The 19,052-nt window shown below is 43.3% G+C and overlaps 1 protein-coding gene across 5 annotated transcripts in view; it reads right to left on the bottom strand.

The window, feature by feature from the left end:
- Positions 1–16,168, bottom strand: part of LOC126419273 (PDZ and LIM domain protein Zasp-like) — a 292,415-nt gene extending 276,247 nt beyond the window's left edge. For all 5 annotated transcript variants that reach the window (XM_050086440.1, XM_050086439.1, XM_050086436.1 and 2 more), the window contains exon 1: positions 15,939–16,168. In XM_050086440.1, the coding sequence (XP_049942397.1) occupies positions 15,939–16,043 (105 nt within the window). In that variant the 5' untranslated portion in view covers positions 16,044–16,168. The remainder of the gene's footprint in view (positions 1–15,938) is intronic.
- Positions 16,169–19,052: the final 2,884 nt, after the last annotated feature.

Here is a 19,052-nt window from a genome sequence, read left to right on the forward strand (position 1 = left end):
AGTGTGTAAGCTTAGGGACTGATGACCTTAGCAGTTAAGTCCCATAAGATTTCACAGACATTTGAATATTTTTTGAACAAGCAACACGAGCCGTGTACCTCCTTCCTGCTGGAATGATTGGAACTGATCGGCTGTCGGACCCCGTCCGTCTAACAGACGCTGTTCATCCATGGTTGTTTAGCGACATCTGTGAACAGTCAAAGGGACTGTGTCTGTGATACAATATCCACAGTCAACATCTTTCTTCAGGAGTTCTGGGAACCGGGGTGATGCAAAACTTTTTTTGATGTGGGTACTAAGAACGGGAGGAGCCCCAACAAACTTGCCACATCATAGCACTTGAAGTTTACAATAAAACTGAAAGTAGCTGTCTACACAATATGCCTTTTTCTGTTTCTAGCCCTTGAGAACTGACAAATTAACGGGAAAAATAGATCTCAGTTTTCACCCTGTAGCACTCGATATTCTTAATGCCCCACTGTTGGCATGATCCTCGATTACAACGTGATCTTTAAGCAGAGTTTAATAAAATTGGATTCAAATGGGTAATATTGGTGATTTTTAAAAGTATTCAACCACTTATCACTTTAGTGAAAAGCAGCGAACGTTGGACAGTCTAAGATTTCTTTTATTTGCCTATTTAATTTAGTACTTTGATTTTATGTCCTTTGAAACTAAGGAATTGAAAATTTTTCAATCTTTGTTCAATTTCTACATTCATTACAGGAAATATAGGGATAAAAACCGAAAATCGGTTATTTCATAAACCGGTAATTTTGAGCGGTCAGTTTAAACTGGCATTAAAAAAACGATATAATCGCTCGTTTCTGCGATAACCACCCTACCTAGTGTGCAAGACTTGCCCCCAACTGGTCTATACAGTATTTTCCCATCGTCGTATTGCGGAACGGCACCCACCAACCCTAGTGTGGAAATATTTTTAGGAAGTAACGTAGCAATGAAGTACTATGTACCAATTGCTTTAAAAGATTAAAGATTTATCTGTCATTTCTATGAAATAACAAAAGAAGAAGGAAATTATGGTAACAGTAATAAATTAAAAAGTTAACAACAATCCATTGATACTATACTGTAAGAATAGAAAGTGGCTGATCTGCTGCTTTTGTCTACGTAATGTCCTTACCACCTTGTAGCCCTTGAAAACGGACAAATTAACATGTAAAACAGAGATGTTATGCCTTTGTTTTCACCCTTTAGCACTGGCTATTCATAATGGCCAAACAGTGGTCTGATCCTTGATTTTTGAGCAGAGTTTCCAAAAATTAGAAACAGTGGGGGAATACTGGTGATTTGTCGTTGTACTCAACCACTCAATCACTTTTAGAGAAAAGCAGCGTATGGTGGACGGCCTACGTTTGCATTTATTTGCTTATTTAATTTAATATTTTGATTCTATGTATCTTTAAACACGGCAGAATCATAATTTTTCAATCTTTGTTCGATCTCTACATTTATTACAGGAAATAATAGGAAAAAGAATCCTAAAATTTGTCATCGCAGGAACTGGTTATTTGGAACGGTTTTAACTACCAGGTTAAACTGGTGCGTATAAAAATAGATACAACCGAAAACCGCTTGTTTCAGCGATGACCGCCATCCCTAGCCCGCTGGTCGCAGTTTGACGACCACTATTCTGGACAGAAACTGTGGTGTCACTGGCAAGCCTTTACATACGCCCAGTTTTTTTTTTGGGGGGGGGGGGGGTTGTGAGAGATCTTTCGGTAAGATTCTGTTACGGTAGTCATTGAAGGCTTCACCCCATACCCCTTGCTTTATTAACAGCCAAATACTTTTCATTCAGCACCTATCTGTCTCGAGTCGTGTGGTATGTGTTACACGTATTATGCAGTTGTCGGTGTTTCTTTGGAAATTTCTTCACAGTTCGGTATAGAAAGGAGGGTCACTGCGTCGCTGAAAACTCGCGATACAGCCTCTAGTGTCGTGTTAACAATTTATTAACGAACGCCTTGAAGTGTGTTACCGGGTGGTGCGTGTGCTGCGAGCTGGCAGGCGGCTGCAGGCGGCGCAAAGCGGCTCCCGCCGGGCAGGGGGCCCGCAGTTATAACCCGCCGGTATATTTAGCGCCGCCCGGGACCCGAGCTGGGGCACCTTGTCCCCGGGAAGGGAAGCTGCCTAGCGGGAGAGGGGCGCCTGCCAGTCACAAGCCTGCCGGGGCCAGTCATCCAGTCCTAATTACCGCCTCGAAAAGCTGTAGAAGTCTGCATACTGGCTGTTCCACCTCGATAATCAACAGGCGGAAGAAGTGTCGGCCGTCAGGTCAGAACATTTCAGGGATTGAGGCAATATTTGACATTACAAAGAAGCAGCGCTTTTGAGCGTGTTCTGTGCAGACCGAGCGGTTGCGTTGTCATGGGGACAAAAAGGAAAAAAAAAAGACCCTTGAACGGATTTCCGCGACGCTTAGATACTTGATAGCCACCTATAGCCTCATTGTTAGCACCTCAACATAAAAATGGGCCAATCAGGCGTCTTCTGTCATTGGATGCGATGTGGAGGGGCTTGTGGTCAGCACATTGCTCTCCCGATCGGTTATAGCTTTCTTGACCTTGTAAATGCCACAATATGGACGAGTAGCTTCTCAGTTGGTTCAGATGGCTCTGAGCACTATGGGACTCAACTTCTGAGGTCATCAGTCCCCTAGAACTTAGAACTACTTAAACCTAACTAACCTAAGGACATCACACACATCCATGCCCGAGGCAGGATTCGAACCTGCGACCGTAGCGGTCGCGCTGTCCCAGACTGTAGCGCCTAGAACCGCTCGGCCACCCCGGCCGGCCTTCTCAGTTGGCCTCAAGAAGTTAAGTGCACCTCCTACCAGTCCTTTCACCAAGAAAAAAAATTCCTTGCAGTACCTGGAATCGAACCCGGGTCCCCCCGCAAAGCACTCAGCTGCGCTGGCTGTTCAGCTAACCCTATGATAGTTGGGCTTTGGCTCATTTCCAATGCTTGCTTTGCTCCTTTCCTTCACGGAAATACACCCAGCATTTGTCTATGGTGATTAGACGGCTAAAGAAGCGATCTTGACCGACACACATAGCTGCATCCTCTGTCACGTTCAAAATGTCGTACAGGTTGTTCAGAACCGATACATGACTGATTTAAACTGTTTGCCGTGTCGCCTCGACTGTGCTACGCTCTGTCTTCGAACACCGGTGCCTCCACTTTACTTGGGATTACCGGTTCTTCAAAGAGAGCTGGTCTACCACTTCGTTCTTCATCGCTCCGACTTGTTTGACGACACTGGATGCACCTGCGTCTCCCAGCCACTGTGTAATATGACAGTACGACGTTGCTGTTCACCTACATCAAATCAGCATACATTCTTGCAGTGTTCGTTCTTCTGTCGTATCGCGACGAGCATGGGACTTGTCGCAGCATTATACAACAATGATTTTTGACAGACTCGCTGCCCTTACGCATTTTTCGTTCTGCAGTGGATGTCTACCGGTGTTTGCCCTTAGGCAACCAAGAAAAGAATAACAGCACGCTGGTCCCGTCTGGACGCATATGGTAATAATGTCGCCATAGTTCACGTTTCCGCATTTACCGCAACACGTCGCTGCCTATATACCCGTTGCATATACACTGCAGTAACGCACTCAACGGGAACTTTTTCACCGCTGCTTATACACGTGTACATCATCTTCTATATGCCATCTATGGCGTGTGTGCGTGCGCGCTTTACACAAGTGTTTAGATGGGTTCTTCGAAAAAGACGAGGCCATTTGCTTCTCCATCTTTGCCTAAATTCGAGCCTGAGCTTTGCTTCTAATCACAGCGTCGTCGACACGACGTCAAACTCTAATCTTCCTTCCTTTATTCGTATACGGTGGAAGGTACCTCTCGTACCTCTACAATACTTCCCCGCTGTCCCGCTGGCGAATAGTGCGCATGATGTGCGACCTCGGGTGAACCTTCCGTGTGATGAGATCTGTGATTTCCGCATCATGGTCATTTGGCGATACGTATGTGGGGGCAACTAATATTTTGCATAACATAACGCTGTCGGAAATGTGAAAGTAAAACGCCTCTCTGTGATACAAAATGTTCATTCGAACAGTAGTTTTGTATACTCCCTCCCTCCTGGGTGAATTATATTTCCTTAAAAGCCACTCAAAGAGTCTCAGTCCAACGCCTCTTTTCTTACTTGACTGTATAACACCCTGACGTTGGCCGCTTGGAGTAGCTGGCGAAACGTTGAATCATATTACATGATTCAGTAGCATGTTATTGACATATCTCGGCAAATAATTTAAGTGGCTGCAGGAACTCAGGGAAGTTACACTTCAATCTAGCCAGATCGCGGTTTGATGCAATGAAAACTAACACCCTGTCGAAACCTATATTATAAATCATGGAGCGGTACTCTAGTAGCACGAGGATATGAAAGAGGCGTGGGTCGCGGTCAAATTGGGGGACTATCCTGCCTCGCACCTGAAGGTACTAGGACACCTTGTAAATCTACAACCTGGACGGCACTCTAACCTCGCTACTTCTGTTGATAATTCAGTGTCCGCTTTCCTACTTAATCAGTTCGATGTGACAGTAAGTGCAGCATGTCGAACAACTTAGGTCAGTGACCTTGTCTGAATTACGTACACCTTTTAATTGAACGAGACTGCGCAATAATTAAGGCAATGAAAGCGTATTCGGGAGGTGCGGGGTTCAATTACATCTTGGGCCACCCAGATTTAGGTTTTCTGTGGTTTTCTCAAATTACTTAAGGCGAATGACAGGAGGGCTCCTATGAAGAGGACAGGACCTCGATGTTGATGACACGTGAAATAGTAATCATCCATCCAATCTCTCGCGGGGAGTTTCAATTTCCAACCGCGTTCGATTCCAAGATGATGACAACGCTCACACAAATGAACGAAAGCTTAGTTTTATTAAATATATGTATCCTCTGTTAGTGGCATAAGTAAATCAGACAGTGAGTACAGACTTCACGGAGCAATTTAAGGAGTTATTTACCAACTTCAGCTGATGATACATTGGAAGATAATTCCATTAATCACTCTGGCTGTTATACGTTCACTGTCATTTATAACACAATCAGCTGATTTCAGCTGTTTCCCATTTTCAAGTGCTTACTCGTATACTCGTAAATGTGTACTTGTTTTCGGGTGTATACAAATGTCTCGTTTTTTTTTAAATATGTAACAGTCGTAGTAAACATAAGCAAGAACTACGTTCCATATTAGTCAATGCTTTAAAATAACATCACTGTCGTATGTACATAAAACTGCGGCTCTTGTTACTACGACTGTTACGTATGAAATTGGCAGATGTACATTTGTACAGACCGGCAAAGGGCGACGATACAAATTTACGAGTATAGGAGTACGCACCTCCAAGTGGCAAACAGCAAAAATCAGCCGATAAAGGTACAAATGATAGTACTTTTATAATAAGCGTGGTGGAAAATGGAATTATCCTACAGTACGTTTATGCCTGTGGCATGTGATAACGAAAACATATTGCTCCATTTCCTTCAACACGCGCTTCTTCACTGCAAACCACACACTTATCTCAGAGCATCGATGTTTTTATTGAATATCGCACACTAGTTTGCTCCTGTTCTTTGTTTGTTGATAATAACGGTTGGGCAGCTACGCTTCCAGCTGAGCTAGGATCTTGTCAATTAGCCAGACTCCGTAGTTGTGACGGCTTTGTGTTCATCGCTGTGATGCGCCACTCATCATTTAAAAGCTCTGACTACGAGCAAAACGTTGCACTGACGTCTCTACTGTCACTGGCGTATTAGGCACTTCGTTGTTTGTTCCGTAGTTGAATTATACAGGAGGGTGCTATTGTATGTCGAGTGAGTGACGACGTCAGTACCTATGTGGTCATAATTCTAGATTACCTTAGATCTGTCCACATTACATTTAGTTAAAAGGTAAAGTTACACGGATCCGATCGACCGCCGTGTCATCCTTAGCTCTCCACTCTTGACTTTGGAGGAGCCTAAGTCACTCAAGTAGCTCCTCAGTTCGGCTCACAATGCTGGGTGTTCCCGTTCCAGTCCTCCCTCCATGGAAAAATCCTTGGTAGTGCCGGGAATCGAAGCCCGTGCTCCCGCATGGCAGTCAGTAGCGCACACTCCTCAGCTACGGAGGCAGACAAACGTTACATTTACTTTTCCCAAATGTACTTGTCTTCCATTTTTCACAGGCAAGCATCTTCAATGACTGAATGTACGAAAGACATTACAAGCTATACACAAGGGGGCAACGACAATCTGAGCTCTTATTGTTCATTGGGCTATTAGACGAGGTTGCAGGTAACTCCAAAACTTTAATTTAATCTTCATGACTAAATGCACTATAACCAGGAACTATCCCATGCCGCTATCCCTCTCTAATCTCCTATTTCTGGCCTCTCTAGATCGTAAAAAACGATAAATATTAGTGACTCCTAGTCATTATGAGCTACAGCAATGTTTGCCGACGATTCTGTTCGTACATTCGGAGATTCTTCTCTCCGACGTAGCTCGCAACTGTTGACCCTCCCGGACGTACTAGGTCTTGGATGACAGACTGCTAGGTGAAAAATTAAGTCGCTAGCTAGGGTTTACTTGTGTCAGAGAAACGTACCAAGGAAAGTTTCGTTTACCCCTAGCGCCTCTTCATCTTCATAAAGAAGTTATTTACAGTTTTGGTGACTTCTTGTCCTACCAATAGTTCAGATGAACATCACACAACAGTTGTAATCTCGAATAGCTTCACCTAATTTGAAGAATACAGCGTGACTGTGCACTGTACAGGTTTCCGGCTCAAGTAACAGTTATTAAAATCCGGAGTGAGGATGTCTTGCCTCCTTCCAGCTTTGGCGAATTACCACCAGATTCTAAACATATTTCTATACAGTTGCTATAGCGTACCACTGAGCTAAATTTTCTTTCTTGGGACAAATTAAAGATATCTAGAATTTTATCTTTTAAGCTTTGTTTTGCAATCGTACACGTCGACACATCTTATAGACATAAAGACATGGGTGCTGATGCGGAGTGAATTCACAGTGCCTGCCAGGGCCTGCAGTTACTAAGAGCCTTGTCAGTCTGCACCACGTGGATTTTCTACAAAGTTGCAACAAATATAAAACATCAGCTTGTCTTTATGTCAGTTAAATTAGTGTTATAATAAAATATGCTTTTTATATTCAGTCTCTTTAACATACGAGTTGACGATAACAGAAAATAATTTTATGTTTTAATTTGAAACCTGAACATATTCTCGTCACCACCGTAACCAAGAGAGAAATTACGTTGGACTAACTTGTGAGTACTTGAGTGTCTCTGATAACATCTCCTTTCAATTGTAATCGTCGCGATAAGGATTCTGTTCGGCTGATACGTGCTGGCTATGCACATGACGATCCACATCATACGTATATGAGAATCATTCTGAACTCTTCCTTGTTGCTTATATCTTCCTTTGTTCGTCTGTTTTCCTCTGCCCCGACCAAATTGACTTATTCAGTAACCGTCGCTTGGCCGTTTAACCTCCCCTTTAACCTTTTGCACAATAACTGTAAATAAGGAACGCTAGATGTTTACGGAAGTGCTCCCCGTTGAGAGCTGAGTTTACGAATTTGGTTTTGTGAAATCATAGTTACGTCGTCACTTTGGTGGCATAGCAAAATCTACAGTCCAAATAGCTTCAGAAAAACCATTAGACAATGACTGTCAGCAGATTCTGAAAACGAGAGGACTGGGATCCCACAACTGTGCCGAGTAAAATACAACATAGTGTTACGTGGGTGTATTGCGTGTTATAACAAGAGTGTCGTTTGGGTTTCACGTCGAATTACAGGAGTGACCGAACACAGACGGGTACCGATACAAGTTGTATAAGTGGAATCAGTTAATCATCCAAATTTTTGGGTGTACATATTGATGAAAACTTGAACTGCGAGAAGCATATTATTGAGATGGTCTAACATTTAGATTCAACTACTTTTCGCCGCGCGTAGTGGCCGAGCGGTCTGAGGCGCCATGTCACGGATTGTGCGGCCCCTCCTGCCAAAGGTTCGAGTGTGTGTTGGTCTTAGCATAAGTTAGTGTAAGTAGTGTGTAAGTCTAGGGACCGAGAAGCTCAGCAGCTTGGTCTCTTAGGGAAATCAGACACACACACACACACACAAAACTACTTTTCCTCTTCGTATAATTGCTAGTCTTGGAAACAAACGAATCTACATCCTAACACAGCGTGCATATTTCCACTCAGTAATGGGTTATGAGATAATTTTTGTGGGATAATTCATCACTTAGAAGGAAAGTATCGATCGCACAAAAGCAAGCTATAAAAATATGTGATCTTCTCCTTAAGTCATTTTGTGGGCACCTGTTCAAGGGGTCATGCATTTTAACTGGGCCTTCACAATAAGTATAATCGCTAATTAAATTCGTCATACGTAATCTATCGCAATTTGAGAAGAATAGTGATGTAGTACCTACAGCACTAGAAGAAAAAATAGCGTTTTTAAGCATTATGAAAGCTGCCATTGACTCGAGAAGGAGTACAAATACACCAACGAAAATTTTTGATCATTTTACCAATAAAATAAAATGTCTGACAGATCGTCCACGCAAGTTTTCAGTCTAAGTTAATATCATTTGTACTGGGCAACTTCCATTCAATAGAAGAATGAATATTTATTTTAAAAACTGGTAGCCTGTAATAAAACTAGTTTTAAGTATAGTTGCAGAGTAATACTGAAAAAAAAGTTCCTTAATGTTATTAATAATCACGTATCTTGTAAACTGACTCCTTCAACACCACTTGAATAAAAAATCTTTCAAATGATCTACAGAACGTGTAATTAACTAGCCGTCTCGTTAGCTATTGTTGATAGACTCGAAGCAAAGGAAACTTCATTGAAGAGCACCCAGAGGCCTGACGTGAATTGGACTGTGAACTCGTGCGGCCGCACGGTCAGTGGTATTTTGTGACGCCGACTGGGCGGCTTGCTTGCCAGACTGCGGTAAGTGTGACTGACATGGCTATAGTAAGGGTGTCTGTAGTACAGCGTTTTTATTATCGCTGTTTTTAACGACGACGACGATGATGATGACGACGAGATAAAGGATGGAACAAAAGCCTTTTGCGGCACATAGCCTACTCTTCTCGAATAGCACAAAAATGTCCGCCGAAATTAACGTCCAATACGACGGACGATTCGCCATCAACAGTGTCGCTTTCCCTCACTCTGTGAGACGCTATGGACAGGTTTGAAATTCGGTCTACGACATTGTCGCAAAACCTGGTGATCATAATCTCGAGATTACTACCTCTTCTGGCCATGCCACACAGATACATTCGTTAAATATTTCCTCACCATCAGGATTTTAATCAACTATCTTTGCTCAAATGTGTGTTAGAAACCTCAGATACGGAGGTGGGTGCTGTTTTGAGAGAATGAACCAAGAGCCTGGGGACTGGAAACTAATACTTCACGGCGTAATGCAACCATCCGTCTAACATTCCAGCTCTCTTACCGTGACACATGTGAGGAGCGATCAAAAAAGTTCCCATTCGAAGGTCACACGAACCCCTTGCTTACATGTCAGTGCTTATATATCAGCATCGGAGTCGCACTGGGTTGCATATACGCCGCGGCAACAACCTCAAACGGAATTTTTTTGATGTCCTCAAACTGAAACTTTTTGATCGCCCCTTATATTAGCTGCTATTAGCGTCTCACGAATTTTGTAACATCAGCAACGGTCTATAACATTCAAATGTTGTTCCTCATCTAAGGAGCAGTTCCTTCTCGATTTCGTACATGGAGGAAGTGAAAGAAACTTACCGCGAACTGGCGCAAGAGTCGGCAAAAATGTGCTCTCTCTTGTGTAATTCGCAGAAAGTGACAGTTTCGCTTAGCGTTCACACTCTTCTAAAATCCAATGTCTTGTTTACCACTGAACGAGATTGCATGGTCTACACTGGACCAGCGGAAGTAGCGGTATCAAAATTCAAGTCCGGCCATTCTGATTTAGGTTGTCCATGTTTTTCGTAAATAAGTTTCCATTAATGCAAGATTAATTCCTTCAGTAAAGCCGGGACAGTTTTTCTTTCCTATCCTTGTCCACCTAAGATAGTTTCTCTCTTACGGCCTCGATATCGAAGGCACATCAAACAGTTAAATACTAATCCCACCTCAATACTACTCCACAGTCTCGCTTCGAAATGAGCAAACAGAACAGAACAGAACAGAACAATCACATACGTAAGTGCAGCACCTACATATAGGAATACTTGTGCGTGACGATTAAAATTGGGATTATTAATGATATCCATCTGGGGAAAAATTGTAAAAATGTCTGGCAGCTGCTTTCATTTGCAATAATTTAACAAATTATCCTCGACACTGGTTTCAAACCAAGGGATGCCTAAATCAGGATAGCTTCTGAATACGAACCCAGTTCTTCAACCATTCCAGTCGTTCTGAGCGAGAAAACGCCGCGTTTTCATTGGTAGTGCAAATGATCTCGTTCTTGTTCACTCCACGAAACAGATGTTACGTTTCCTTACTGGAGAACTGAAAGGGGGTCACTTAGAACAAACCAGTCAACGCTGTTGTAAAGAGTAGATAGCTGAAGACCGTCGGCAGCAATGAATAATTTCTCGTCTGTTTAATACTATCACTTAAACATTGAAACAGAAACTGTGAATGACTCTAAATACTTAATCGAGCTATTACTCGTTTTCCTTCCTTCCACTCGGCATTGAGAGAAATAATTAATGGCTCAACTATGTATTCTCTGTCATGTCTTATTGTGTAAGCCGTGCAATTTTCACCCGAAGTCGTAAGAATATCTGGTTCGTATATGAATGATAGTCTGTCTCTTCTTATGACATGAGACATCGTTTCGTTCACATAATAATTACCACAAATGTCCATTTTCCTTGTCGAAGCAAATGACGTTGTTGCAGTGTATTTCGAATCCTACAGTTAGCCGAAATCACGATAATTTTTCGCGAGAGAGATTGAGAGGTATCTCTGTTTACAGAGCGTTTTCTTATCACACCATGAACAGAGACCGGGACATTTTGCTACCGAGAAATGCGATGACTGTGACTAAAGCTATAGCACAAGGCAGCCTTTTTCTGTATCCCATTGTGCGAAATTGTGGATGACTTCAGTCCGTTTCAATGGCGGGACACTTAGCTGCGTGTAGCTGAAGCAACTTTCTACAATCAAAATGACATATCGCGGCACTCAGAAAAACCAACGTTGACTGAGAATCACGTTAAAAGCTTATCAGTCTTTTTTACGTCTGATTTTGGCGTTACGCAAGATATATCGTAAATACAACGTTGTTTCAGAGGCCACTCTTCAAGAAGTGCGATTTATAACAACGGAATGTATTGAATTCAGTTCCAAGGAGGTAACTGGTCAGACATCATACCACAGGAAAACTTGTGAGAAGGGACATTTAATCTCCGGCAGAATCTGTAGCTAAATCTTTCACTTAGCTAAGTCTCGAGAATTGTCCAGTCTCCCGAAAGGTTACAGCGTCACAGAGGCAAATGGGGATCTGTTCATGAAGATTCTTGACTAATCAATTTGCTTACTGAGAAATTTCAGTCGTCTTTCGTGGAAACGGGAAAAGAGTAATGAAAAACTTGTTGTACGAAGCAACTCGCTACACGATAGAGCAAGAGCTGGACCGCTCCCGGAAACGGCTGCTGCCTGTCCTGTGTACGAGACCGGAGGAACTCGGGAGCTTGGAGACAGTTGTTTTGTCACAACCCGTGTGTGAAATGAACAGGAAATAATGTGATGTATTTTTCGCTGAGCTCCCTTCCTGTATATAACCGTTAAGAAAAAAATGTATCTGATGGAAACAGCCACTGTATTTCTGTAAGGTCAGTATTTACTTTGATCACGCGTATTTAATGATAAAGTTGACTGCCATACAGTTTTGAAAGATATCTGTGTCCAATGAACCACGTCGAGTATGTTCGCTCTGGAAGCAATCAAACGCATACCGTCAGTCTTCCGCCTACAGCTTATGCAACATGGCCGACAGTGAAGTGTGTTGTGTGCATACATCGCGGCGCAAAGACGTACGAGCTAAGCTAAAGGCTTCTGAGGCACCCCCAGTGTAGGTACGTGACATGCTCATCAAAACGAAATATGATCAATTCCCGTAGGCAACGAAAACACTGCTTGATTTCGGTGATTAAGCCATTAAGTCGCGATAATTTTACCGTACATACTATACCGTGTGCACAACAACGATCACTGCCTTGTCTCAGTGTAATGGTGTTTTTCACAACAACCTCGTTCTTATTTTCTTTCACTCTCGTCATCATCATTACTTTTCTTCGCCCATGGATTTCGTAGATAGTTGTGATATCGGTAGATTTCCTACTGGTGTTATTGCAACGCGGCGATTGTCTGTCTACTGCTTTCGATATCATACTCTTAGCTTTTATTTCACGTTAAGCAACTTGACGGCACTTGCCTGTGACCTTAGCTTCCCTCTACCCTTTACTAATTACTCTTTTATTCATCAACTCAGGCCATGATGTTACTGTTTCCTTGTAACTATAGAGAGAATTAAAGTGTAGTCAAATTGTTTAAGACCAAACCGTGATGCTGTTTGAGCTACATTTAATTTCTTTTTGTTTTCTGCACTTTGCCGTTAACTGCTGTTGTTTCCAATCAGTGCTGCCAAATTTTCGAAAGACTGAATGACTCTGAAGGAAAAGAAGATTAAGGTTCAACATCCCGTCGATAATGGCGCCATCATAGACAGAGCGAAGGACAGAGTTGGGAGAGTGGGTGGGAAAGCGGCCATGGAGTTTTTCACAGATACTACCCTGGCATTCGCCTTGAGAGGTTTACGAAGACACAAATCATGTTGGATATATGGAGATTCAGAACCTTATACCTTTCCAGTACGCGGAAGGAAGGATGATTAGGATTTAACATCCCATTGTCCTCTTCCCAACAAAAGCCAAGTGTTTTCACCACTCCATTGCGCTCGGTTCCTCTCCCAATGAGTAATTTTATGTTAATGACAACCACGCGATCGATATGTTGGGCTGTTGGTAGCACACTCTGGTATTCTTAACTAACATTGGCTGTCGAAATTGTAATGAATGATTGTGTGTTAATTATCATCTTTTTTCTGAACGTTTTTGCACAGGTATTTTGGAATTTTTTCAGTAGTATACCGCCAGCTGAAAGTAATTAGTAACTCTTGTGTAATCCCCATTCACCTCTGATCCTACCTGGCTGTTTTCATGCTTTGTAATCTTGAGACATTTGGATGCTGACACTAACAACAATTGTGACACCGTTATCCTACATATAAAGTCCAATCAGCACCTTGTAACGATGCCATGAATAACGTCGAGTAAAACTGGTGATCAACAAATGTGTTGTGCCAAGGAGAACTACTAAACACAAAAAAAGTGATCAACACAGAGAATCTGATACCGTCTACAGTTATACTGAAAGCCAGCAATTCTTGAATGAATATTCAATGTTTTGTGCTCAAGCACTGGTTGATACGCTGTAGCGTCCACAGGAGTCATGGTCTCAGACACTGCTTTTTCATCTGTGCTCCGTAAACCACCGAAACGTGTATGGCTGAGGGCACAGTGTGTGCCTGTTCGTTTTCCCCCATTCTTACTCCTTTTGCGGGTAGTATGCGCAACGAAAAATATTCAGCATCCTTCTGTTCTATCCAGAATTTCTCTAACTTTAGCATTGTGGTCATTACGCATGATATATGTTGGCAGTGCTACAGTGATATATATATATATATATATATATATATATATATATATATATATATATATGCAGACTGAAGCAACGAATCAAGATCTGTACCAAGGCCAGAATCCGAACCCAGGTCTCCTGTTCACCGGCAGGTGCTTTAACCACTATGCACAGTGTTTTTGCACAACTTCACAGAGTACCCTAGCACGCCTCCCTTTAGAATCCCAATTCCAAAAAAAAAAAAAAAAAAAATGGTTCAAATGGCTCTGAGCACTATGGGACTTAACATCTGTGGTCATCAGTCCCCTAGAACTTAGAACTACTTAAACCTAACTAACCCAAGGACATCACACACATCCATGCCCGAGGCAGGATTCGAACCTGCGACCGTAGCAGTCGCGCGGTTCCGGACTGAGCGCCTAGAACCGCGAGACCACCGCGGCCGGCTTTCCCAATTCCAATTCACGCCTCAGTCCACTTGGCATTCCCCCTAAACTCGAACAGCGTCGCAGAGGCTCGTAAAATTTATTGGAATAGCGCCTCGGCATTGAACGAAATGGGGACTCCTGCCTGACACCTAGGCAAAGGTTTTGATCAAGTCAAATGGGCCGAGGCGTGAATGGTAAGTTGGATAGAGCAGGGAGGTGTGCTGGGGTAGTCAGTGCAGTTCCGCAAAGCCACTGTGCCAGGGTGGCGTAGAGGATAGCGCATCTGCCCTAGTGGGCAGAGGCCCGGCTTCGGATTCTGGGGTGGATACAAATTTTCATTCGTCGTTTCAGTTTGCAATTATACATCATGTGTGGGACTTGAAAAGGTCTCTGGAACCGTATAGTTTTTTGATGTTTCTTGACTCATTTTGGAAAGTGGACTTCTGGAATTTTGTGATTATACGTCTCTCCAAGTACCACGAGGTCCTTATTAGAAAATCTACGCTGTAGCACAGGCAGAAAGGAAAACACCCAGTGAAGATGGTACAAAGGGCAGACAAATCAAAACGAGACGGATGGAAAAAGTAAGTAAACTGTTATTTGAAAAGTTATTAACATAACTGCTAATTCATTTATCCCACTGAGACAAGACGGTCAATGCCTTCATGGAACAATGTTTGCTGTTGCCTGCAGAACCATGACTGTAACACAGGCATGCACCTCTTCGTCAAAATGGAATTGATCGCCACGAATGTCTTCCTTCAGGGCTCAAAAAATTTGAAAATCGCATGGGGAGAGTTCAGGACTATTTGGAGAGGACCTCTCAGCAAAACGTCTACAGCGTTGTCTAAACATGTGGGCAGGTCCACATGTTGCTGAGGTTGTTGTTTCGACAACGCTCCAGAAGTTTCATTTTGAAGCCCGTACACATTTCTCCATATAGTCCCGAATCTCTCCCCAAGTGATTTCCGTATTTTTGGAGCTTCGGACGAAGAAGTGCACGGCTGCAGTGATGGTTCTGTAGGCAACTGCAAATATTTTTCCACGAAGGCACTGATCATCTTGTCTCACAGTGGGATAAATATAATAACAGTTACAATTGTATTCCAAGTAAGAAACGGTTTACTTACTTTTTCCATCTGTTTGGTTTTCATTTGTCTTCCCCCTTGTACAATTTTCACTGGGTGTTTTTCTCTCTGCCTGTCCTACACCATAGAATTTCTAATAAGGATTTATGGTTCGCGGAGAACTTTTAAACACAAAATTCCAGAAGTCCACTTTCCAAAATGAGCTAGAGCCAAAAAATATTGGAGGGTAATAAGAGATATAGACAAAGTTTGGTCTCGAATGAAGGCGGAGTTCCAGTAATAATGACTTTACCTTTGTGCAAGGCACCAGAGCTTCAGAAGGCAAAGGCAGTGGACTCAGATAGGAGGCGTTCGAGCAGACTGCCACATCTGACGCACAGCTGTTAGTTAAATTTGAGACTTCAGTTAATTACTGTTCTGTCTTCAATCTTTATTGCGTCGATTTTTTTTATCTTTTCTCACTGAAGTGAATGTGTCTGCCACTTTGGAGGGACTGGATTAACGCGGTAACGTATTCTGGACACTGTTGGAGTATTGTCACGAAACACTGTTTAGACAACAATCACAAGCACAGAACACAGTGCTCCCACGTCCGGCGCGCGACCTGCCCTCGCGGCACTCTGATACTGCTTACCTTTTGGATGACGAGCGGCATGCCGAAGTCCTTGCCGCCCTGCAGACGGAAGCCCCAGGGCTGGGAGTCGAAGCGGGAGAGCTTGACGTTGATGAGCTGCGCCATGGCTGGAGCGTGCGTGCCTGGCCCGAGTGTTGTAGTGTGCTGCTGCTGTGTGGAAGGGTCGCCGGCTGGATTCAGACTGGCGCGCCACCGCCGCCGCCGCCGCCGCAGCGCCGGCAGCCGGCTGCGCGCGCACGCGTGACGTCACGGCGCGTGCCGGGTGCAACAGGCGGCCCGGGCCCGGCCGGCGTGGGCGCGTTCGCGATCGCGTTAGCGCCGCGCGTCCGATTTACGAGGCCTCTGCTCGGTCTGTCTACCGGTCCGCAATTGCTACCCCACACCAATCCAACATTCTTCAAAGAACCAAACTCTCGTCTAAACAACAGTTTCAAACGTCTGATTACTGTACAAATGAGATAATATGTTAAATATTTGCGTGTAAACGTTTTATGATTAAAGGCGCAAAACCATAATTCAGATGGTTTTATTACTTCCAGTTTATTCACTCATATTATTTTAAATTGTGGGCAACCGCAGCCAAATTTCCACATTTTGAATCAAACTATTTGCACTGACTGTAAAATATCCTTATTGAAAGTCACGACCGGTCGTCGCATCAACTGAAGACGCATGCTCAGGTGAACTGTACCAAAATTACAACGAAAAAAGTTTTCCTTGTAAAATTTTTTCTTTATCATTTTTGTACATATAATTGAGGATGCGTCTTCAATTGAAGTGAAACCGGTCGCGATTTTCAATAAATTTATGTTACAGCCACTACGGATCGTTTCATTCAAAATACTCATCCAGAGACTATTAAAATAATCGGAAAGAGTAATAACAACTACGTTAGAAATAATTAAATACACTGGATGCTAAATTATTTGGAAATACAACAATTCCGTTACAAACGACAAGTTATGCATCAATAATGCATATAGCAGAACGAAGTATAATGTCGATTATAATGACATCCATGTTCACTTTTTTAATTTGGTGATCGTAGGTCGTTGATGGTAGGTAGAACTATCTTCCATCAAAGATTTTTTAAATTTTGTAAACATTTATACAACCAGAACTGACAACTATTTATATTATCTGAAAAGCTAGTTTTTTTCCTAAATTAAGTGTCAAACAATGATCATCAGTGGTTTATGTGTGTATTACTTGCAAAATGCGTTACGAATAAAGTTAGTAACAGAGAAGTACAAAATTGAAACTTGATATGCATGGACAGTGGAGCTACCTCCTGCTGGGCACTCCGCACCCATACTATAATCTTCAGTACCTGCTGCTGCCTCTGCACTGTGTCCTGAGCCCCAGTCTAGAGTTCCTTATAAGACACCAAGCAGCCTGTGCTCGATTAAGTCAGACACTGTCTAGGACACCATCTCGGACAGCAACTAGGACACCATCTAGCACACTGACCGGAAACCGGATACTGATCGGAGACTGACCAGAGACCGAATGGACTCTGAACACAGATGAAGGACACTGAAGTGGCCAACAGTTAGGGACTTTCTCATCAACTATGAGAATCATCATCATTCTCCTAGAAGTGGATATTATTTTCTATTTCACATTGGAGCTGAGAATTGTGCATTTGTGTGTTTACAGATAAACGTGTTTTTTTCAGTGTAATCTCTGTACCACCTTTATTACGTGCTGGCTTTGCCACCTCGTATGGTCCAAGACATAAGACTTATGTGATGTTACTTCAGGGGTGGTCACACTTACAAACAACTTGGCAGTAGAGCCCACTTATCAGTAAGACTTTGCATCCTCTCTGACCTGGATGCATGCACTGAAGGAGGTCATAAAGCTGTTGCATCCTCTCTTGAAGCAAACAGCCCGCAATTGTTGTGACTGGTCCTTGATGTTTGGTACACTGGCATTAAGGTGGAGTTGAAATGCTACCTGGTCCCACACATGTTCTGTTGGGGACAGATCAGGGGGTCTTGCTGACCACTAAAGTACCTCAAAATCACACAGATGGTCCATAGAGACATGTTGATACATGTTGAAACATGGCACTACGGTAACACATGAGGATGCACATGATGTAGCATTCTGCTGTCAGAATTTCCTCAATCATTACCACCCACGACCTGAAGCCGTACCTACTGGCTCCCCATACAATGACGTCTGAGTAACACCACTGTGCCTCTCAAAAACATTGGAAGAACGGAACCTCTCCCCAGATCGTTGGCATAGTCGCCAGCGATTATCATCTGGGATGGTGCAGAACGCAATAAATCGCTGAACATAATGCGACGCCATTCATTAGCAGTCCATGCTTTCCGGTCGCTGTACCGTTCTAAAGCCAGTGTTTTGTGTTGTTGAGTTAACGGCAGCCCGTGCGTGGGTGATATTTTCGTAGTCTGGCTTCTGATATTCTTTGAGCAGTTATGCGGAATGACACAATATTGTTCTCGGATGACAGGTACAGATGTGTAGGGGCTGTGTTATGCTGGTGCACAATATGGTGATCCTCCCTTGTGGCGGTCAGACGCGGTGTATCGGAACTTTGACGACGAGTAGCGTATCCTCACGTTGCCATGCAGTTCGACATCGAGCCACTGTCAGATCCGAATGCCCCAAAAGCATGAATATTGCACGGTTCGACCAGCTGACCAAACGGAAACCCACAGCGACGACGCTTTCAGCCTCTGTCACATGATGATAACGCGGTCGTATGGGAGTATGCAGCATCTTCGTGTCCTTCAGAACGGTCACTCAACACCTGTCACTAGACTGAGACTTTGCCCTTCCCTTTCCAAATTTTCTGGCGTCCCTGCCATGTTCGAAGTTCTGACATTGCACGCTCGGCCTTTTTCTTATGTTCACCTCCCTCATGGCACTCCTCTCCTCAATACCCATACGGGGGACTAATCCGGAATCTTTTGCCAGTGGAGAGATTATCATGACACTTTTAAATTACCTATGGATACACAGAATGTGTCTTTAATGCAGTGGTTTCCTTTGCCTTATACAACTTCTCCCCGTTGATCTTTGGTAACACTGCCGCTTTTTAGCTGAAATTTCCCACGCTTTTTAGCGACAGGCTGCCAC

The sequence above is a fragment of the Schistocerca serialis genome, chromosome 9 (genome assembly GCF_023864345.2).
Source record: "Schistocerca serialis cubense isolate TAMUIC-IGC-003099 chromosome 9, iqSchSeri2.2, whole genome shotgun sequence".
Lineage (NCBI taxonomy): Eukaryota > Metazoa > Arthropoda > Insecta > Orthoptera > Acrididae > Schistocerca > Schistocerca serialis.